General features: G+C 41.4%; 1 protein-coding gene across 1 annotated transcript in view; it reads left to right on the plus strand.

Moving 5' to 3' along the window:
- The first annotated feature begins 2,553 nt into the window (after positions 1-2,553).
- Positions 2,554-23,940, plus strand: part of RFX7 (regulatory factor X7) — a 39,987-nt gene continuing 18,600 nt past the window's right edge. Inside the window, exons 1-2 of the mRNA XM_053461909.1 lie at positions 2,554-3,129; positions 21,433-21,466. Coding sequence (XP_053317884.1) covers positions 2,975-3,129; positions 21,433-21,466 — 189 coding nt within the window. The 5' untranslated portion in view covers positions 2,554-2,974. The remainder of the gene's footprint in view (positions 3,130-21,432; positions 21,467-23,940) is intronic.

Below are 23,940 nucleotides of genomic sequence, written 5' to 3' on the forward strand. Positions count from 1 at the left end.
ATGGTGTAAACTGTTCACTTTGCTAATGGGATATGTTAGCCCTCTATAGATTATATCCTTCTGAAACCCTTTGATGGGTCTTTATAAAATACCGTATTTGCTCAATTATAAGACAACCCTTATTATAAGACGACCCCCCCAAAATTTAAATATTAATTTAGAAAAAAAAGAAAAAGCCTGGATATAAGACTACCCTATAAGAAAAACGTTTCATTGGCAAAAATTAATTCACATGCAAACTATTTTTTTTACATTTAATAAAAACTATGATGAGAAAAATGCATTTTTTTGTTTTTATTTACTTTTATTTGCCAACCTGCACCCAGTTATGCACATCTGCCCCACGGCTTGCTACTCTGCCCCCAGACATGCCTTATATATATATGCCACTTTGCCTCTCCTACATGCGACTCCACCCCCGATATTCTTTATACCCACTATATGCTATGACCCCCAGATATGCCTTATATATTCTCCATTTGCCACTTTGCCTCCCAGATATGCCTTATTCCCCCTATTTGCCAGTCTGCCCCCCCAATATGCCTTATTCCACCCTATATGCCCCCCAATTTACCGATGCATCCCTAGACTTGCCCCCCGTGCTCCAGAATCCCTGGTCTCAAGTGGGGGCAGCCGGTGGACACAATACTGGGGCTTCTATGACCGAGCACTGGAAGGTAACGTCACGCCGGTGCTCCATCATAGAAGCCCCGGCAGCAGCAGAGGTTGTCTGCGCACATCGCACAGACGTCCACCGGCTGCCAGAGAAGAGGATCCCTGCAGCACTGTTGGGTGATCTGGATCTTAACCTTGCAGTCTATTTGAGGTCTGATTATAAGGTAGCCTCGAATATAAGAAGACCTCGTCTTATAATCGAGCAAATGCGGTAATACAGCTTTAAAAAAAAAGTCACATAGCTCCATCCAAAGTATTTGTTATAACCACTTACCTCTGTCTATAGAATTGTATATAACTACAAGAAATTATTTTCTAAGGCCACTCATTCTTCTCTTTTTTTTACTTGTCTTCCTAGTGATTGGTCTGTTTAGATTCTACCTCTGAGGAAGCCGAAACAACACTTTTTATTTATACCGGCTGTTTTTAAACAAGCACCTTTTGTTTACGCTGGCTGTTTGTGTTATATTTTATTGGCTTACCCATATACCAAAAATTGTATTTTGCATGAACTTAATTCTGGTTTCTTAGCCCAGTTATTTTGATAGCGCTACCACCCATGTGTTTCTATGATACTCTTTTAAGTATAGGTGTTTGTAGCAGCTTGGCCTTCTTTCTCTCTTTTCTACGATTAGAGAGGAGCAGGTCTATACTTAATTCCTGCATCGGGGCTAGACATCGCTTAGAAGCTCACACCAGCTGTATCTTATGCCCTCTTAACAACCACCAGGGGTACAAAGGTCTGCATGCCAGCAGATGGCATTATATTCTAAAGGCCAGCATCACGTGGAGCACAGACCACAAAGGAGCCACTAGCGGAGAGGTCTGTGCTAGTGGCTCCATAGAACCCAACTCCATTGCGGTGGACTATGGCTGTCCTCTCCAGAATTCCACTCTTTGGATGTCACCAATCTGAATTTATGATTTATACTGAGTGCGTGGGAAGGTAGGCCGGAAAAGAGAATTAGCATATATCATTACCCAATGTCCGTTTGTGTTTTATTGTCTGATTCTGTATTTGTGTACCTTTTGTGTATACCTAAGAAGGTCAGTCATTTGTTTGTCGTGGACGCCTGAGAAGGAAGCCTGTGGCAGAGCTTGCATTATCTCATCCAATTGTCTCCTTTCTCCCCAACATATCGCTAGAGGGGCTGCCTGAATCACAAAAGTGTATCAGATGCTCTTGTCAGACCGTGTGCTGTGGATGTAGTGGTTTCTGCTAGAATGTGTGTGGTGGATGTTAACTGGCTGTGTGTAGTGTGTGTTTTTGATACTAAAAGACAGTGTATGGTATATTAGCAGGCTGTGTGTTTCGGTTGTTGCTGCTGCCAGGCTGTGTGCAGTGTTTGTTGTTCCTGCTAGCCTGTGTGTGGATATTAGCAGGCTGTGTGTATCAGTTAATATTATCAGACTGTGTGCAGTGTGTGTTGTTATGGCAGCCAGAGCGTGTAGTGTCTAGTGGATATTATTAGGCAGGGTATGCTGATTGTATTTGTCATGCTGTGTATAGTGCCTTGTTGCTGCCAGGCTGTGTGCAGTGTTTGTTGTTTCTGCAAGACTGGTTGTTGCGGATATTAGAAGGCTGTGTGCAGTGTGTTGTTATTACTGCCAGAGTATTGTGTGCAGAGGATATTAGCAAGCTGTGTTTTTTCTTTTGTTAGTCTGTGCTCAGTGTGTGTTGTTACAAGGCTGTGATGTGTGGATATTAGCTGGGTGTGATGTTGTCAGGCTGTGTGTGGTGTGTGAGTGATGGTGCGGCCAAGCAGGCAGTGGCTGGAGGTGGATGTTGCCAGGCTGTGTGCAGTTGTTGTTGTCAGGCTGTGTGTAGTGGATGTTGTTATGCTCAGTGCGCCTGCGCACTCCGGGTGCAGCCTCCGCTCCTCTCCAGTGAGCGCCGTGCGGGCTGCTGGCGGCTGCAGTGGGACCAGGTGCTGGATAGAGTCGGAGCGCCGCTGGGTGGGGACATATTTGCCTTTATACCTTAATGTGGCCACCTCTCCGGGCCCCTCGTCTCCCACAACCCGTATACCCCACTAGCAGTCCGACGCCCCCGCTGCACTAACCTTACCATGTCCCTCGCCCGATTCCACGCGTCTCTACGGCTGTAGGTGCCCTCACTCCACCCCTCCCCCGGCCGTCTTGCCCCAGTCATGTCCCTCCAGCAGGGGAAGACGACTCACTCGAGGTCGGTTTAAAGGCCTAGTCTGCAGAGCTTCTTCCGTCCTCCTGCTTCCACCCCTCCCCAACCTCCTCGCAGACTATACACACAGAGAAACACCGAGCCCCAGCATCAGCAATCATGGCAGAGGAACAGCAACAACAAGCACCGAAAAAGCAGCGGCCTGAACAGCCCCAGCTGCCCGCCTCTGCACCAGGGGCACTGCCAGCCTTGGTGACAGGACTGCAAGGGACAGAAGCCAATGCACTGCAACAGAAAATCAAAAACTCCATCTGGTAAGCAGAATGCCCCCCAACCCCCCTATTCCCTGTCATTCATTCATCTGCCATTTTATCCTCATAAATATCTATACATTGTACAGAATATATGTCTGAAGCTGCAGATCCCGCAGAATGCGATCACATCCATTGTTCATTCCCACAAGCTGGGAAATGCAGTGTAAAAATAGGAGTAGGTCTGGTAGTGGCAGCTCAAGATGTGTTTTTTAGTGGAGGAGGGGCAGGTGAGATCTTTATTTTGCAGCTGCAAGGAAAGGATAACTGCTGGTGTATTGATCTTATGTGGTTATTATATATTCCGCTGTATGATACGGAATCAAATGCACCGCTGCAGCTTTCATTGCAGTATTTTTTTGGGGGGGGGCGTTCTTTTGTACCATAATTTGTTTCCGATCGCTTGATCGCACCTTCTTCTCTCCTCTGATAGGAGACTAAAATGCAGATTGCTGCGTTGCATTTGGTTTTCATTCACTGGCATCGGATATTTTTTTTTGTGTAATAAGAATAACAAAGGTGGTGAGATGAATTCTCATGTGCTGAATGGCTGGCTGCTATTTTTTTCTTGCATCAGGTCACTAGACTGATGCCTTGTGGGAGTGTCTAATTCTGATGGATTAAAAAAAAAAATCACACCTGTTTTCATGCCGCTATTTGCACAAATACCGTGTATACGATGTATTTTTAGCCGTTGCATTCGATTAACGTGTTTCTAAGAAGAAAGAGAGAAAAAAAGACGTGATAGTATTTGTGTCTTATGCACCGTTTGCCACCGACGGCTTTTCATTCTAGCTTGCGCTGTGCTGGGGTGGAAAAATCAGCAGTAGATGCTGTTTACAATTACTCACTGTTGGTATCATGTCAAAATTCCTGGCAAAATGGCTACTGAGTGAAAAGCCTGTTTGTTAAAGAGTAGCCTTTTCACGATCGTGGCAATCCACGTTGCATAATTTGACATCGGATAGCAGAAAGCATTTTTTTGTTTTTATTTTATCAATAAAGGAGAATGTTTTTTCCCGTATTTGGCATCATGAATGATCTTGTGCTTTAGCGCTTTTATTCTGTGTACCATTGAATCACGTTTGACAGCGGTCAGGCTTTGGATGCCATGCATAAATTATGTTATGTTCTAATGCGGTATAATACCGTATGGGTATTTGTGTATTTATATTAATCAATGACAAACCGAGCTCCGGGCGGTTTTTATTCATAGAGTGTCTATTTATGTAGGACTAGAAAGATAAAAACCATAAAAATGTTTTCCCAGGAGCTCAATTTTTAATATTTGGAAATATTCTAAAATAAAGGTTTGGATTATGCCTGTTAACCTTTTCATTACGCCGTTAAGTGTGCAACTAGTTAAACTGAGTTTTTCAGGATTCGCGGCAATGGGAGGGCTTGATCCCATGACCTTGTCTTTCTAAGTACAATGATCTTAACACCAGATCCCATGTTCACACCCATTTAATAATTCATAAACATAATCTGCTTTGTCCTTGGATCTTTTTACACGTTATCTTCGGTAGAAATCTGTGAAATCTAAGCATAAAACCGTCCAATTAAGAAATGTACTGTATTTGAAATAGGATCCGTAATAATAAACAGTAGGAAGATTGAAACCTCTAGACGACAGTTCCAGTGGATCCATGACTGATCCTAACAAAGTCAAGGTCGTATAAGGTGCATTAAATGACACATGTTCCTGCACAACAGCTATGAACTGTATTCTTTCTTGCACATGTTTGGTGGTATAATGTCCCTTTCTTGTTATATGTTGTGATGCGTGTGTGTGTATATATATATATATATCTATATATCTATATATGCATATGCAGTTCTAAAATATTTCTTGGATTTTTTTGTTTTGAAGAAGCAAGCTCCAATATGTTTATGTGTAAAGGTACACAGCATTACAATTCATTGTATATGTACTTCTGCTATCAGGTGTCACCGTGTGTCTGCTCCGGTTGTGTAGGTTTTATTTGTTTTGCACTTTTATTTTCTTACGTCCAAGCTATTTTGTCCAGTACCATAGATGTAAGCTATCCGGTTTCAAAGCGCATATCTCTGAATTCCCCTACTTTCATGGACGGACTGGACTTTTCTTTCCAAGGCGATTGTGGCTTGCCTATAGTTTCTTACCACAGCAGGCATTGTAATCCGGAACCTGCAAAGAGCAAACATGCCCAGTCTTGTTAATCACACTATTAGGATGGATGGATGGATAGATAGATATAATGTGCCAAATGCCTATTGTAGGATGAAAACAATTGAAGTGAAATGGTAGCATTTATGATGAGTATTTTACATAAATGTGTAGTTATTGAATACATTATTTTCTGGTTTGTCAACTTTTATCTTGCTTTTCCCCTCAGGCCGATTAAGACACCCCTTTAAAATACCCCCTAGCGTCTCTGACATTGCAACGAAATGTAATTTTTGAGAGGTTTGTTAACTAAAGTATTTTGGTCCCTGCAGCTTACCTTAGAAATGCATGCTGTGTGTGAACCTTCTGCAGAGCCACTTGGCTACACCCCTTTAGGGAAGAATACTTTGGGAGTGGGTAGCCGTGTCTGTGTATGCGCAGAAGACCCGGCTGTGAACTATTTCTGGGGGTTTCCAGTAAAGGATAAAGTAAATGAGTGGTGTTTGCAAGAGATACACCGTGTAGCTGAGTGAAAGGTATCTGAGAAGGAACACACACTTGGGAAAAAAGATGACATTGCTTAAAAAGATGACATTGCTGAACCACTAAAGCTACTAAATATGCAGCATATTTTATAGTTGTTTGTCCTCTTTAAATGCCAGCATCAACGTAGCTTAACGGCTGACATTGAGACTTTACTTGTAATTCCCTGTCCGCGCACACATACACACATACACACACTCACACACTCACACACACATATACATACACATACACCCACACATACATATACATGTGTACACACACGTATACATGCATATACACACACATATACATACACACACACGTACATGCACGCACACACACATACATGCACATACATGCACATACACACACGTACATATACATACACACATGCACACGTACATATACATACATACATACACACACACACACACACGTACATATACACTATTTATATGAAAATGATCAGTTCTAGGGAGCAGGGCCCTCATCACCTTCTACCTCTGTTTAAATACTACATCTTATTTGTTATGACTTTATTGCACGGTGCTACAGAATCTGCTGGCACTTCATGAAAATAGAGAGCTGGGAAAATAGAAATGCTATGAGAATGTGAAGTTGGCAATTGTTTAAAGTGTATTATGGTCATTGTGCCAATGTCATATTTGGAGGTGATTTTAATGATGTTTTTTCGTGTTGCACAACTCCTAAGAGCTGCCTGGTAACGTTTTGGGGGTTCACTAAAGAAAACATTGGCAGGAGCATTGCGGTTCCAGCTCCCTCATTTCGATATTCACTATAAAGGTCCAACACATGAAAATTCCTCCAGCAAGAAGGGCTGACCTGGCCCTGCATGATTCTTATTTCAGCGGTTGAGTAACTATCACTTAGTCGACTTTACGTTACACTGGGCCAGCCAAGCTGTTTTTGCAGTGGCAGCTCACTGGCATTGGGCCTTCATACTGTATAGTAAACTGAATCAAGTGAAACCACAACTCTCCCTTCAATGAATAAAGTCCTCAGTCTGTTTCTAGTGATAGTTTCCTATTATGATTATTAATATATATATATATATATAGATATGCGTGTGGTGTTGTTGTTTTCCATGGAAAACAACGAATACTAAAAGATCGCTACAACTTCCAAGTACTGGTTTTCTTGGTCATCAGCTACAAAACATTTGGGCTTAGAGAGTGCTTCCCACATTGGTGGCTTTCCAATTTTTTTTTGTGTGGTTTACGGACGGGAACCTGTGTCTCCAAGGCATCGTTAGTTTACCAACGTTGTTCCCTTTGTTTAGTACCGTGTCATGCTTTCAGTTTGGCAAAATATTAAAAAATAAAGAGACCCCGGATACTTGTGAAATTTCATTTTCAAGTTGTGTTTGAGGGTATTTGTGCTTCCAACTACTGCACTAGCAACATCGATATAATGGTTTTATAATTGACAAATCCTAAAACAAGGACATCCATATACATCTGCTATAAAAGGGGTATAGACCTGACAGTATTGAGATATAGATGCTGTTGGTGCAAAGAATGTCCCTTTGGTTCATGCACAATCTCAGCCATAATAATTAATTCCTAAGGTGTTAGTGTTACACTCATGTTTCTTTAATAAACAGAACTTTTAGAATCTTCACATTTACTTACTGCATATGGTCGTAATTTAGGGTCCAGCCTTGCAGCAGTTCAGTGTGTTGCAAACTGGGAACCTTGTTTATCTTGTCCAAATATATCTCACCCGGCAGTTGGACTGGATCCCTCAGCACTGATAAAAAAATATAGTACAAGAATAGTATTAGACGTCTTTACCCGTGGATGGATTAGCAGTCTAGACTCGGAAGAACAGATCTTTGTACAGCTGAGGCTTGCTTGATTGGTGTCAGTTCTCTTTGTAAATGACCATCTTACTGGCTGATATTAAGACTTAATCCATGTGTTTTTATTTTTTCCTGGTTCAGCACAAAATTAAGACCGTCTTGCTTTACACTGTAACACTGAAAAGGCCTTTTTTCTGCCTTAGCCAAAATGTATAACTTCAAAGTACTTGGTGAAAATGACACCTGTCTTTATGCCAAAGTGTCTCATTGGGGTATAACAATGCTTGTTTTACCTAAATTTGAAACTATATGGAAGACTGTTTTTTGTTTAATGTTTTTTTTTAATTATTTTTTGTGTTTTCGATCTACAGAATTGCTATTTGAGGCAGCCAACAGGTACCAGTAGTTTATGATGTCTACACTTATGGTTCCTATCCAACAAAGTGTTGGCCCATAAATGGTGGGACTTGTGAACATAGTTGGTTGTGGACCTCAAACCTTATAATTTATACCTCCTGGCATATGCGGATGGAGTGTACCAGCTATGTGGAACTTTCAGCAGATGATTCACCATCTAAATCTGAAATGGCTTATATAGATGGTTTAAGGTGTGAGTGAAAGCCTAAGGAGAAACAGAGACATTAACGTTAGAAAATGTGAGATTATTATTATTCTTCATTGTTTTATATAGAGACACGGTGATGAGAGAGGTGGGGAAAGTATTGGACCAAAGTAGGCTTACCCCAGACCATTAAAAAAATTCAGACTGATCTGCTTCTGGATGTAGAGTCCTACTTAACTTTTACTACGGTATTGCATTGTGCTTCGTGAAGCTTTTCCATTAAAAGCAAGTATAATCCATACACAATGAGCTTTGTGCAAAGTGGTCTATTCACTAACAGGAAGGTTGCCAGGAGAGTTTGGTTTCAAATAATTGTGTTCATTTTGCATTGTGAAGCCCATCTTCAGTGAGCTTCTGCTGCAGGAAGAGCTTGACTGGTCCTGTACAATGTATCGTTAAATCAGTGAGATTTCTCCTCTCTCATTACCCATTGAATTATGCATTATGCAGGACCAGCTCAGCCCTTCCTGCTGGGGAAACTAAGTGATGGCTCTTCATAATAAATAGTGAAGTGGCAGACTTCAGTCCAAAACTCTCCTGTCAACTCTCGCTTTAGTGAATAAACCCAGAAGATGAACCTTACATACCCAAATGACTCTACAAACAATTGGGTACATGTGATGGGAAGGGGTGGGGTTATTACATAGTATTAGTGTTCAAAGCTTTATTGTCTCCATGACAACATTAAAGTGCAGTTCTAAGTTCTAAGCCAATATTCTCCCTATAATATACCAAGAAGTAAAGGGTTTAGACAGATCTGTTGCTTATATTAGCATGCAAAATATTTTTTTTTAATGTGAAATAAGAGCAAAAAAGCAGTTGTTCCTGTAACAAATCTGTGTCCTACTTAAGTTTTGCTATAGCATTGCAGAGATCTGTGAGTAGCAGCTCTGCTAAAATAAGCTAGCGTAAACCATACACAATTCTTTTCATGCAAGGCGAAACTAGTAACATGAAGATGAACACAACATACCCAAGGGGCTGGCGTGCCTGTAAACTTGACACCAGTCACGGCCAGTTATTGTCACTTTGTTATCTTAGGTGAATACCACTTCTGAAGCCGCTGAATGATTTATTAGAGGCCGAGTCTCTTGTTCAAGAAGGGCTGGTCTGGCTCTGCAAAAAGCATAGCTAGATCATTGAGATAAAAAAAATAAAAACCTTGATGATTTAACTATGCATCATGCAGGGCCAGCTCGGTTGAAATTACTTTAGCTCCTGGTGTATTGTATGCCCACCCCCAAACAGGTCTGTTTTGCTCATATACCTGTTTGCCTTAAGAATTTATCAGGTTCTTTAAACAAACAAAACAAAAACAAAACATGCCAGTTTGGCTACTATCTGCAATATGCTTTGGTAGTTGCAGGTCACCTGATGCCGAAAGTGCTTTTTATTATAAAGATTTCTATAGATGTGCCTTTTTAATTTGTTTTTCAGAAGCATCTTTAGATCATCTTACTAGGAAACACATCAATGAAGCAAAGCATAGAGTCCTATTCAAATATGCACCTTTCCATCGTTGCATCGTTGGCTGAATCATGTGATCCTACATGCATACATACCACCGCTGTTATACAATATCTTTCCAGTGCATCTAACAAGATACCTTGTAGAACTGCAGCATTTTTACCAATTAAGGGTTTCGCTTTTTGTTTGTTTTTTTTGGGCAGTTGTAAAGTACTTGAACCCCTTAATGCCCCGATAGACATACCTGTCTATCAAAGTTGAGGCAGGATGCCGCTGCACGGGAGATCATGCTGTCTGTCAGCCGGGACTCTCCCTTGTTGGGAGTTGCCAGCATTGCCGGCTTCCAGCTGAGCGATCGTGTAAACGGCGCTTGCGTCTGTAGACCAAATTTCATAGGAATGTCCGATTGTGTGATCTGATCTCCAACTGAGATCAGCTATGGAGCCCTGCTTGCTAATCACAGTGTTATCAGTGCGGGGGCGATCAGAGGAAAGAGACTGAGAAACTAAATGTGTCACCCTTCAAACAAATGTCAAAAGTGTATAAAAATGTTTTTGTTTTTTTTTTATTAAATCTAGAAAAACAAAAAAATAGAGCTCAGTAATGTCACATGACATCACTGGCATCCAGAGAATAGTGCTATCCTGTTATGGGTACTCCTGCAATCGGGGGATGTTGTCAAACATAAATTGGGTTATTGTGCATCATCAGTATATACTGTGTAGCAGAAAACCTAAGCGAAATTGCAAAAAAGTTTTTTTTTTATTTTTTTTTTTACATATAATGATTGCTAATTATGTTTTGTGTGTTTCTATGGTTTCTTGCCCCCACTTGCCCTCAAAAAAGATTTCTGAGAGATTTGCGTGGGTACATCAAACATGAAAAAGAAGAATCTTTATTAAATCAACATATGGTACGAAAACAAAAAACTCTCTAATGTCTCAAAAAAAAACCCCGCTCCTGAAGGGGTTAAAGTGCATTATTAGTTGGTGGGGCCGTGCGGGGTATTGCACTGTCCTTTATGTCCGTGTGAAATCTAATCGTGTCGTTGGAGTGCACACACGGTGGAGACCGCTCTGACCACATGACACATGCCGTCACATTATCAGAGCCATGTGCATCCAGAACAATGGTGTGCTTGACTATTTGCACGGGGCAGGGAAGACTGGCACCGTAGCCGGCATGGTGAATTGCCGAGTGCAGTTTCATTTGTTTGTGCATACTTTGTGGATTGCCTAACATCCCAAAAACACACAAACTGGAAAACTATATAGCATAATGCATTGTCAGACGAGCCCAATGTTTTCTTGGCCACAAATCTCTTAACTGTGGGTTATTTTCAGGGTAATTAGTACCTTATTAATTGCTGCTTTTATTCCGTGGTTTTGTTTTCACTAAATTTATTATTTTATAGGTGTTTTTTTTTCTAGGCCAATCATGCATCCTAGATTTCCATTTGGGTTTGTTAGTAGACACTGTTAATGCGGTGTTTGTATTGACATCAAGCTGGCTGCTTTCTGGTAGCTATTCTAATTGCTTGAAACAGAGCCTGCATATCAGCCTATAATCTATCGCACAGCGCTGTACAAAGGGTGTGACACAAGAGCCATTCATTGTAATAGCGTTTCAGTCATAGTCATGCCCATTTCTTCAAGCGGCTCACACAGACTTTCATGATACTCGGCGGCCCATACTTTGTGGCATTCTACTACATAAATACTAGCGTCAAGACCCATCAAGGTTCTTATGATGCATATGGTTTTTTAATATGTTTCCTACCGTCATGATATGGACTTTTAACACGCTGATCTGCCATCAGTGGGTACAACTTTTGTACTGGGCAGGGATGTGAGGCCCCCGGGGGCCGAAAGCCTCATCTCCCCAAGCCCCTGCCCTGAAATACTGCTAGCCGGACACTGCAGGCCGCGTAAAATGTGCTCGGGTGAGCGTCTGTTTTTTGTGTTACTGTACAGCATTAGTGTGAGTGTGGATATCTACATGTAGTGTTATAATGTATACATGAGTTTAACATGTGAGTATTACTGTAAGATGTTAGTGTTTGTGAGTATATGTTGTTGTGTCTGTGACGGTATAGTGTAAAGGTTTGTGAGTGTATGGTGTTAGCATGAATGTATGTGTGTTAGTGTTTGGTGTTAGCATCTGTGTGTAGGTGTAAGCAGATGATGTTATTGTTACTTTGTGTATCAGCGTATGGTGTTGGAGTGTAAGAGGAGAACCTAGGCTTAGTGGCGCCTGGGAGAGATAGAGAGAGGAGGAGCGGGAGAAAGAATGTGTGTGTATGTTAGAGTTCGGTGCTAGAGTGGGTGGATGTTAAAACGAGTTTGCGTGTTATTATGTATGCGTGTTAGTTACAGTGGTGCTTGAACAAATACTGCACCCAGACACCACTAACCCTAGGCTTGTTCCAGTTCTTATAAGGTGCGCTTATGGGAGGATCTTAAGGTGGAGTGATGGGTGGGAAAGTGTGAAGGACACGGGGTGGGCTGATGGGAGGGACATAGGGGACCCAGGCATTAAGAATGTACTGGCCCCAAGATTTCTCTTAATGGCTTTAACACACACATGATAGGCGAATATCACCTTTAACTGAACTTCCTTTGTATTGGAGGGATTCTTATGCTGTTTTGTACTTATGTGGAGTCTTTGTTGGGGGGCTGTATTGGCATGGTTATGGCCTCCGCTTTACTTTGACTAGATTGTAAGCTCACAAGAGCAGGACCCACTTCTTCTTTTGTACCAGTTTGTGATGTTAACTGTATTCTACTGACTCTGATTGTTAAGCGCTGCCGCATTATAAATGTAAGATAATTGCAATATGCTTTTCCTGCAGCAAATGTTGAGTTGTTTGAAGGCCGTTTTTAGACATTCTTGCGTTCAAAGCTCAGTGGTGTTAGCGAAGCCTATCAGTTGGTTTGGTTAATACATGTTCAGGGGCTGGTTTGCCAAGCCTTCCCCTTCCTTTAACCCCTTAACGACAATCCACGTACATGTACGGGGTTGCCGTGCAACGGGTTAACGACAATGCCCGTACATGTACGGGCTGCCGTTAAATAGCTGCATCGCCGCGATCGCGGCGTTTTCGCCGCGATCGGCGGCTTTGCAGCATTCACGGAAGCCTCCTAAGTGAGGCTGACCGTGGATCCGAGGAGGGCAGCCCTTGGCAGCCCTCCCCGGAAGAAAAATGGCCCGGCTAAAACAGCTTAGGAAGCGAACTGAATCGCTTCCTAAGCATAAATGGTGTTACTGACATGCCTCGATATCGAGGCATGTCAGTAACACTACCCCCCTACCCCGATCACCTTGTGATTGCTCCGAAGAGCAACCACAAGTGCCATCCTGTAAATGACGTTGCCGTCATTCACAGGATGGCATCAACAATAGAAATGAGTTCATAGAGGGTCTATCCAGACCCTCTTGTGAACTCTCGAGCTCCTCCTGCAGGTTGAATGCAGGTACTGCATCCAACCATGCAAGGTCAATGGAGCCCAGCTCACTAATGAGTGATTAGTAAAAAAAAAATTAAAAAAAATATTAAAAAAAATGTTTAAAAAAAATAAAAATAATATGGTAACATATAAAAATCCTCTCTCTCTCTCTCTCTCTCTCTCTCTCTCTCTCTCTCTCTCTCTCTCTCTCTCTCTCTCTCTCTCTCTCTCTCTCTCTCTCTCTCTCTCTCTCTCTCTCGGGGGAACGCCGGCGGAGGTAAGTGAAAGGAGCCGAGCGCTCCAACGACGAATCCATCACTCGATTAATCGATAACGGAAATCGTCGACAACGATTCCCATTATCGATTTTATCGATTCGTTGTTTCAGGTCTAGTAAATTAGATGATATGATAAAATTAATGGTATCTAAAGAAAGCCCTGTTTGTCCTGAAAAAAACAATATATAATATGTGTGGGAGCACGAAATGAGAAAGAAGAAAATCACAGCTAAACAGGAACACCGAAAAATGTTAAAATAGCCATTGTCCCACAATATACTACGAGTAATAACCCCTATTGTCCTTAAGGGGTTAACACCAGTTGTTTTGCAAACTTTGCTTGTCATCAGGGCTCACACAGAAAAGCTGCTGCTGTTGTATAAAACGTGTATGGAATACACGTTTTTCTTTTATGCTTATATTATTACTTACACTGAAGCCCCATTTGTTTTTTTTATGTTAACAGCTAAAGGAATACGTTTCCATTGACTATGAAATAGGCCAAATGAAACGCATCCAAACACATATGTATGTTTATTTGCCTGCTGTTTCTGATTATCAAGGTATTTGAAGGGCTTTTAATCTGGCAGGTTTTAATCTGGCAAGTTCTGTAGGAGAAGACACACTTACCCTCTTCCGAGTGCCGGGCTGACGGAGATATTGGTAAGGGGTGGCGAGCCTGAGCGAGCTTGCTGCTCTCATGGCAGGGGGATAACATACATCTGGGTTCACGAATACGTCTTTACATGTTAAAGACGCAAATGGTTATATGCACTGTTCCCTCTAATTTTTCTTTGGTGGTGTGCGCAGAAAATTTCTGTTGTGCAAAATTTTTCCCAGAGCCAAAATTTTGTGCGCACAATATGCTTCTACAGTCCATATAAAGCGAAGTTGGTGGAGCTGAAAAAAATCACATTGCAAGGGGGGCAGAGCTATATATTTCCAACCCTTTTGACTCCATGGTCTATTTTAAAGGTGAAATTCTCACTGCAAAACTTAATTATGAGTGAATCACGAGCGGGGGCTCCGGGCTGCATAAAGGATCAATATATATATATATAATTATTTTTTTATTGGGAAAAACTGCATAGCTTCTGTCGTTAGGCAACCATTGACAGGGGAACAGCATAACACCTATCACTATATACTGAGGCAGACATTGACGGTGTTGCAGCATAACTGCTATCATTATATACTGAGGCAAATATTGACAGTGGTGCAGAATAACTGTTATTATATACTGAGGCACTCATTGACGGTGGTACAGCATAACTGCTATCATTATATACTGAGGCAAACATTGACAGTGGGGCAGCATAACACCTATCACTATATACTGAGGCACGCACTGACGGTGGTACAGCATAACACCTATCACTATATACTGAGGCACGCACTGACGGTAGTACAGCATAACACCTATCACTATATACTGAGACACGCACTGACGGTGGTACAGCATAACACCTATCACTATATACTGAGGCACAGCACAACACCTATCACTATACATTGAGCCAGACATTGCCAATAATGTAGCATAACCCCTATCACTATATACTAAGCCAAACATTGATGTGGTGTAGGCCTACCGCTTCAGTGTCTAGCTTAGTATATAGGGATGCGCCGAACCCAACAACAATATTATATCTAATATATATATATATGTATATATATATATTGCTAACAGCAATCACGCTCCTATCATGCCCAGGCAGCCAGTACATGCTGGAACCTGGGCATCATATTAATGTGATTACAGCCTCCCTATGCCATGCTATCCCCCCCACTTACACATCCATGCTATCACACACACACTCATTCACAAACATTAAGCATAAACTACAGCATAACACCCATCACTCTCACACACTTACTAATCCACTCTCACTTATTGTTTTCCTACCTTTCCTCTGTTAGTTACTTTTCCTCCTCCTCGTCGTTCTTCCTCTTGCCTCTTCTTCTGTCCTTGCCTCTTCTTCTTCTGTCCTTCCGGTGCAGTAAAGACGGTGGGCGTGGCTTCAGTGCTATGCACCGGGATATGACTGCAAATCCCGACGCACAGCATCAGTTGCCGCGCGCGTCACAAGGGAGCAGGATCGGAGGTCTGCATTAACAGACCTCCCGCTCCCTTGATTGATTTTAAGCCGGTTGGAGGGAGATCCTTGATCTCCTCAACCGAGCTTGCTCCTCCAGCGGCGGACATCACCCTGGACGGACTGACCGCCCCCCCCCCAGCTCCCCGTTAGGTACTGTGCGCACAATTTTAGGATGTGTGCGCTCCCTTGAAAAGTTATGTGCGCGCGCACAAGCGCACAGCTTAGAGGGAACACTGGTTATATGTGACTTTTTTTATGTACTTTTGAATATATTATTATTTTTTATTTATATAGCGCCAACAAGTTTACACAGCGCTTAATACAATACATATATTCAAGGGGTATGACAAGACAAGAATTGACAGACTAAGACAAACCGATACATTAGGTGGAGAGAGCCCTGCTCGCAAGCTTACAATCTTGAATCTTGAATTCTCAAAGAACAGCTTGGACGTTTGTCTCTGTACATGTGGTGGTAGTAATGTATGGTTTTCTTTTCTCTTAAGAAAATGACTAAGCAGGCTTTACATATTTTAAAATTGAGGTTTGCTGAATCATTCACTCTCATGGAACCATTCTGCAAACCTCAATTTTAATTTTTAAAGGTATTGTTGGAAACAACGTGCCGTTTAAAGTTGAGAAGAAAACTTACCCGCTGGTACCCGAGCCTTTGGCTGCTTTCCAACGGTACTGGAACTGGCTGTGTCCATAAAGTGCTTAAAAGTGAGCCAAATTCGTTCCTAAATAACATGCCGTGCAGGGAGTGTGAATTGCATGTGCAGTTGAGTACATACAAAGTATACATTTTTCCTGTGGGAAAAATAAGACAGTTCTAGACTAGCAATGACAAATGTGCTTTTATTTCGTTTTATTCCAACCAACTTCAGTTATCTGCAGACCTGGAGGCCATTGTTGTCAGTCCTTTGATATTTTGGGTGACTTTCCCTGATGAAGCACCACACTGAGCTGAGTCTTTGTGGCAATGCTAATGAAGTCCTTTCCTCTGTTAGTCGGAGTGTTTGGCTGGGTGATTTTGTCTAGTCGATTGGGCTAAGATAGCGGAGCTAACATGATGTAGAAATGGCTTGAAGCAAAACAAAAAATGCTTCTGGAGGTGGCCTAGAATGTGCCTTTTACCAACACTGCTCCCAATATTAATGAGGTTTTCCTTTCTGGCTAAAAAAGTAATGAAATAATCAAGGCCTTAATTCGATGTGTATTTTATCAGCCCTGTATTTGCGCGTGTTTACATGATCAAGAAAAATGGGCCTCATCTCTATGATGACAAATACTTCAACTGCCTAATGCATGGCTTCTGCACTTAATGGCTCTCTTGCTTCACATTTACATTGTCAAAGGGATTGGAATGGCAGGGTCCCAAGAAAGCTGACAAGCGTGTAACACGGTACCCATGTTCTCTGTGGCAAGTTCCAGCTTGTTTTGAAATCGTGGATGTGAGATTAGGTTTCCTTTTGCCTGTTTCCCTTAGTGATCCATTTGATATAGTGCGGTGTGGGCCCCGGGCATGCTGTTAGTCTTCTGGGTGCTGATGGGGTCACATCAGCCTCTCTATTGCACCATACTCATTGGAGGTTTTTTTTACATTTTGGGCATTTTGAAATGCGAATTTAGCTGCCTTTGCAGAAATGTTTATTGTGAATGCTTAATACTGCGTGTACCATTTATACCAAAGCCAAAGTCTGCTCTTCAGACAGATTATATGTTTCTAACTTCCACTCTTGATTTAAGGGGTAATGCTTGGTCTGAGCAGGGATGTGACTCGCACCTCCCAATACTGAAAACAGGAGACTTCCTACTATACCAACATAACATTTCTAATGTGGAATGACATCTGTCTGAATGTCTTAGGTAGACACCAAAATAGCCAAGTAAAAATACACAGCAACAGTATTACCTTTTATATGGAATTCTGTGTATATATGAATTCAGTGTAATGCTTCTGGAGACTAAAGGGGAAATCAAAACACAAGTATAAGTAAATCATGCAACAATTCTGTTTACTACACCATTTGTGCCAATTTCACACGGCGAGTGTATCCTTAATCTGGGACAGGTGAAACTTCCAGAAAACATGTAAGTAAGCGAACTAGATGAGGCAGCTTGGCCAAGTATTGGGGGTTTGGTTGAATCATTTGTTTTAATCTCTAAATCTCTAAATTGAAATCTTCAGGTTCACCACGTGTCACCCGCAGTCCCGCTGTTCAGTAAATACTCCCAAACGTCACCAGGTAGATCCTGCCACCAGATCTTTCATTACAAAGTCAAGTCTGTTCAGAATGTATTGATACACATTCTCTCCCACCTTCTCCATGGAGTTTACGCTGCAGTCCGTGCCCTTCATGGACTGTTGTATCTCTTCCACATTGGATGAAGTTGATGAAACATTCTCATCGACACAGGAATGGCCCCTCATGTCCAAAAAAGTGGTTATATTGTTTATACTCTGTTTCTTTGGATATGTCCATTTTTGATTGGGTTTGGTTTCTTTGCAGAGGAATCTTTATACTTTCATCACTCATCGCGTCCAGCTCTTTATATTGGTTCCAGACTGGTTTGCAGATAACATACAAATAGGTTGGAGAACAACTACCGTGAACAGGTAGCCGATAAATAGCCTGCCCTACGGTGCCCCCCTGCTCGAGAGTGTCTCGTGGTTTTCTGCATTCTATATACTCTGCTTTATCTAGAAAAAAGGGGAATTGAGCCACAGGAAGCTCTTCCTGGACTGTGTTTCTACTCTCATAAGCCACATGGATGTTATTTATAGTGGTGGCAAGTCTTGTAGCACCCTGGGTTAGGCGTTCTAGCAGCTGTTTATTTGTAACTGTAGATTGCTTTTTAACCTGGTCTTTGTCGATGACATTTCTTTTCGAATCCTGAACATTGTACACCTGACACAGCTTTTCATTTTGGCACGCAGCCCCCACCTTAGATAAAAGTGCTATCACTTTTAAGTTTAAAGGTATCCATCAGCCTTAACTACTAGTAAGAGATTGTTTTGCATGAACTCGAGCTTAAGTGTATTTCGAGTGTGGCTGCGGAGCTGCCCATTCGCATGTAGGTGAAATGTAAAAAAATAAATAATAATAATAATAAAAAAAATATGTATTAAAATGCATTGGGGTTCAGTGCAAAAAGTGTGCATTCGGAAAATGTGTAATGGGGGACGGGAGAATTCTCTCTTGCAGAGCTGGAAAGTCTCTCTTGTGTATATAGCTTTGTCTGTGTCTGTTTTTAGATGCAGCTAAAGGGACAGATGTGGTTGGAGCAGCTGTTATCACGAGGGAAAAGGGAGCAGCACAAATAATTATTTCCTGGGTTCTGTCTTTCAGAGAAAATGCCAGTGCATTGCGAGTGTCGTCTCGCTTTCTGGTGCTTTAATACAGTTAGTTTCTGCTGCCAAAGCCAAAATAAATAAGCTCGAGTAAACGGAGACAAGGTTGCTACGTGATTAGCTCTTGTGGAGTGTAGATATTTGAATTAGCCATAGCATCCCGTCAAAACCATCCCCGGGCTATTTTTGCTGTAAAAGGAGGTCAGCGAGTCTGCAGCAAACCAGCCACATACCCAAGGCGGAGATAATGTGGACAGCCACTCTTTTGCCCTGTAGGTGCAGCAGGGAACCTGCAAATGTTTCACAGTTTTTCTGCTCTTTCCAGGCTGTTTATCAGATCCTTTCTCGCCCTTGTTTGCGTTGCTGTTTATAGCAGTCGAGTGGCGGGGTCATCAAAGGACATGTCACAGTATGTTCTGATAATATAATGCACAAAATAACTCACAAAATAGGATGTAGGTATATGAGAGATGCGTGGTCCCTTTAATTTTAATTTCTGTTTTGAATATGCATGGACGATTCTGCAGGATCCCCAAATGCATTCGCCCCCCCCAAGATGCATTCGGCCCCTTTCCCCACCCCCAGAAGATGCATTCGGCCCCTTTCCCCACCCCCAGAAGATGCATTCGACCACTTTATATACTCACCTCTAGCAAGCTCCAGCACTGATAAACGCTGTGTTAAGTCTTCTCGTTGATTGGAAGCACTTTGCTTCTGATTGGCTGCTTAAGCAGCCAATCAGTGACTGGAACATACTCCAATAGATTTCATTGCTTATGTACTTTACTGCCACTGTCTGACCACTTAAGTAGCCAATCAATAACAAGAAATTAAGGGATAATGGCCAAGGAAATCTAGAGATTTTGCGGCTTCTGTGTCAGATAAGTGGTTTATTTTATTTTTGTCGTTGTTGGAGAAATGCATGTGTGTTTTCTTATAGTAATATTCCACTTGTTTTCTGTTCTGTATTTGAGGGCTGTCAAATCACGTGTTTTAAATTGCAGCATTGCCAGGAGATATTTGTGATGACTGCTCCATGGTGGAACGTCATAGTTGTAAATAGTTTCTAACACTCGCACAGTCGTAGAATCGGTGCAGGTCAGGAAAACATGTTGCAGCTTCCTGCGTGTGCTGACAGTAGAGCTGAAGAATCATGGGATGCGATGGAAAACATCCGTGAAATGTCCTGGTTATGTCCGATCAAAGACAAAGCTGGCAAATAACAATCTGAACCCTTAAAAAAGAAACATTAAAGTGGCACTCCGGTTTGACTCATGTTCTATCTACTGCATGGAAATCTGTGCATGTGTTCTTTAAAAAAAAAAAAAAAAAAAAAAATTATTGGCGTGAGACAATGAGGTCTGTCTGGCACTAATTGGCAGCACTTTCCGCACATGCACACTGGGGTGAAAACAGACCCCCGCTCCCGCTTGCCATATGATCGCTGGAGTGTCCCTTCACTTCATACACATGCGCTGTAGCCCTTGTGGCTTAGACATGGAAACACTGCAACTATTTGACCTCACGCAATGCAGCATGGAACGCGTTTGTGTATTTATGGTGCGAGTGCCGTCACACATCCTTAGGCAAGCAACGTAATTTCACAAAAATAGCAAAATGGGGCCTGACTTCATGTACAGCGCTTCTGACATCATATAACAAAACAAGTGATGGATGATATTGAGTGCTGCGTTCAGTTGTGGTTTTATCTCAGATGTTGCAGTGTAAAGAATAGCTGAGATGACATAGACTATGATGCGGAAAGCATTGCTTGCTCTTCACAGGGTTCTTTTCTCCATCACACAACCGTTTTTGTGTTAATTCTGCTACAGTTCTGTGTTACGATAGTTGCATTAATTTCATTTCGCACAGTGTACAAACCCCCCCTTTATGGACGTAAGGGTTAAGTGTGTTTTAGATGGCTGTACGTTTAAATTGTTTAGTTTCTGTAATTGGAAATAGTAATTTCATTTCTTTAATGCAGATCTACGGTTATTTCCTTCATCTCATCTTTCTAATCTTTATTAGAAAATATTAAAAGCTTTGTGGACGCTAACAATTTAGTTTAGTATATCATAAAAAAAAGTTTTTTTGTCCTTTGCATCTTTCATTTGGATTGACGAGGGAGGGATGCAGAAATCTGGGAATGATTGTTAAAGTGAGCACCGATGGGCCACGCACTTGTGGGAGCTGCCTCGTGTCTTATAATTAATGCCGTAAAGCACATATCTGTTACAAATATATTAAGAATAGTTTCTGTTTTAATATTTTTTTAAATGCTTAGCCAGTGAAAACCACCCATTATACTATTATAACCAGAAAAGCATTAATATGCAGTTATTTGAAGTTATTATGCAAAGTAATATATTACATACATTTAATATACCGGTATATATAGATATATGTTTTTATACATCTAGATATATCCTATCTATATTTATCTATATATAAGTATGCAAGATAACATTTATTTTGTTAACCTTTGCCAGATGCTTAATGTAGTTATTTAAACAAATCTTGTGTTTTCTTTCCCTCTCCTATAGCAAATCCATACAGTCAAAGGTGGATTGCATTTTGGTAAGTAAACATTTCTGATTTGTAATTCTAAACATAAATGCTTACTAATTCATGGAATATGCATGATATCTATTTATATAGATCTCTCTCTCTCTCTCTCTCTCTCTCTCTCTCTCTCTCTCTCTCTCTCTCTCTCTCTCTCTCTCTCTCTCTCTCTCTCTCTCTCTCTCTCTCTCTCTCTCTCTCTCTCTCTCTCTCTCTCTCTCTCTCTCTCTCTCTCTCTCTCTCTCTCTCTCTCTCTCTCTCTCTCTCTCTCTCTCTCTCTCTCTCTCTCTCTCTCTCTCTCTCTCTCGTATATTAACAATATTTCTGAGTGTGCAGCCGCTCCCTTTGGTTTGTGTGTGTGTATATATATATATAAAATTTACGTCTGTCTTTATGTGGAGCAATTCATGGGAAGATTCCATTTGTTTCCATGGTGACTGCTCCTTAGAGCTTTGCCTCCTAATTATGTTGTTAATGTATATTTTGTGTGCCCTGGTAGATGTTGTAAAGCGAGGTGAGCTGGTGTTACTATGACAATGAATATTTGGAGAATGGATAATTCAAGAAAAGAAAAACGTTGATTCCCAAAATATTTGTTAAATGTTGTGCCCATTTTGGTTTTTATGCTCCTGTCAAATTATTAGCAGATCGCTTTACGAGTCGATGTATGTATATAACAGGTCTGCTTTTTTGGGTTTGTCCTTGTCCTGCAGTCAGGAATGGTTCCTTACAGCCGAGATGCTCTTTGTGATCTTTGTAATATTTTTATAACCTAAAATGTCTAGCCAATAGACCCCATATAAAGCACACTTCAGAAAAAGACGGAGTTGGCAGGAGAGTTGAGTATTTTAACACCCTGATATCGCTATACATTATGAAGGGCAGAGCCCAGTGATCTTTTCAGGTATGCGGTTCTCAGTTGGTCCTTCACAATGTATAATGATAGAAGCGGGTTGAGAGACTCCACTTTTCTCCAAAATGTCTCTTTACCATGCGTTTAACTTTAAAACCGGTTTGTTTCTCTATACCTGGCCGGAATAGGCTCAGAGCCCCTTTATCTTTGCCTAAAGATCTTACCGCTAAGCATGGCAAGGTTGAACTAGGAAGATTGGACTCTCTCTGAACCTTCTTCCTCGTTGCGTATAGGCTGAATGATGATGAAATACATATTTGTGAAATCTTAATGTTGGAAAATATTGGCCTGTTTAACACCCCCCATTCTAGTAGTCGAATCTACGCAAAGCAACTGTTATTCCCTGCAAGGGCAATGCTTAATGCCAATAACTCCCACTTAAATTCATTATTTCTGAGAGAAAACAAAATAGGCGCTAACAGCTATATACATATTATGCTAATATTATTTTATATACATTTGGTGGCTGGCGTGTGCCTTTAAGAGCGACAAAGGGGATCAGAAACGTAAGTTTCTGAAAAAGGCTTAACGGGAAAATTCAATGTAGAAAAAGGTATCCGTTTATACCATAAAGCCTTCCTAGTTTCTACTGAAAACCACCTATCTGGTGCAAAATGTCATACATGTTAACTTATTACAGGCACACGCCAGCCACCAAATGTAAATATAAAAATATTAGCATAATATGTATATAAAATGTCAAGTCAGAACAAGACATTTGCAACTCAGTTGTGATGAGAATGTCAGTCATCAGTTGTGAGTAAAAGCAGATCTCTGGCATATGGGAAATTATACTGGATCCTCTCTCCTGTCTGAAAACGACAATACCTGCTGTTAACCTGTAACAATACGCAGACGGCAGAATGAGTTGTCTACACAGCTAATGCGGAACAGGTGAAACCATCGAGCATTATCTTACCCCGTCACCCTCCGATAATGCACAGGATGGCTGATTGTTCCTTGTATATTATTGTTGTCACAGACTACTCTGATATGCGTTATTCTGTAACCGGGATGTCAGAGACAGTAAACTGTCCTTCAAAATAGGGCGAGCAGATGGCCCTTTAACTGCCATACCAGCACCGCTCAGAAATTCTGGAGCCACCTAGTTACCCCAGCAGCCGCGTGTGTGCGACCTGTAGTGGCGAAAGTGAGAGATAAGCAAACACAGCATAACTAAAAAGAAAAGATAAAAATTGCATGTTGTCTAGCAGTGTAGTGTATGAGAAATGTGTGCTGTCACAGAAACCAGGACATGATGAACAGCTCAGATGGGCTAATGCCCAGATGGTCTCTCAATCAACAGCCAGTGTTAAAGGGACATGCCGTAATCAAACCATCCAAAGTATTAAAAAAGCGGACAAAGAGTGTTCTTAAAATAAAACAACTTAAACTTAAATGAAAGCATATACATTGTAAAAGCCGCATGTCTTTTATAAATAGCTGTATTATTATTGATACATTATTTTCTGGTGAGCTCCATAAGCTTTGTTGCTGTCGTGCTCGATGGTTTTACCTGTTCCGCATTAGCTCTGCAGACAGTTTATTCTGCTGTCTGCATATTGTTACAGGTTAA

Source organism: Spea bombifrons, chromosome 4, assembly GCF_027358695.1.
Source record: "Spea bombifrons isolate aSpeBom1 chromosome 4, aSpeBom1.2.pri, whole genome shotgun sequence".
Lineage (NCBI taxonomy): Eukaryota > Metazoa > Chordata > Amphibia > Anura > Pelobatidae > Spea > Spea bombifrons.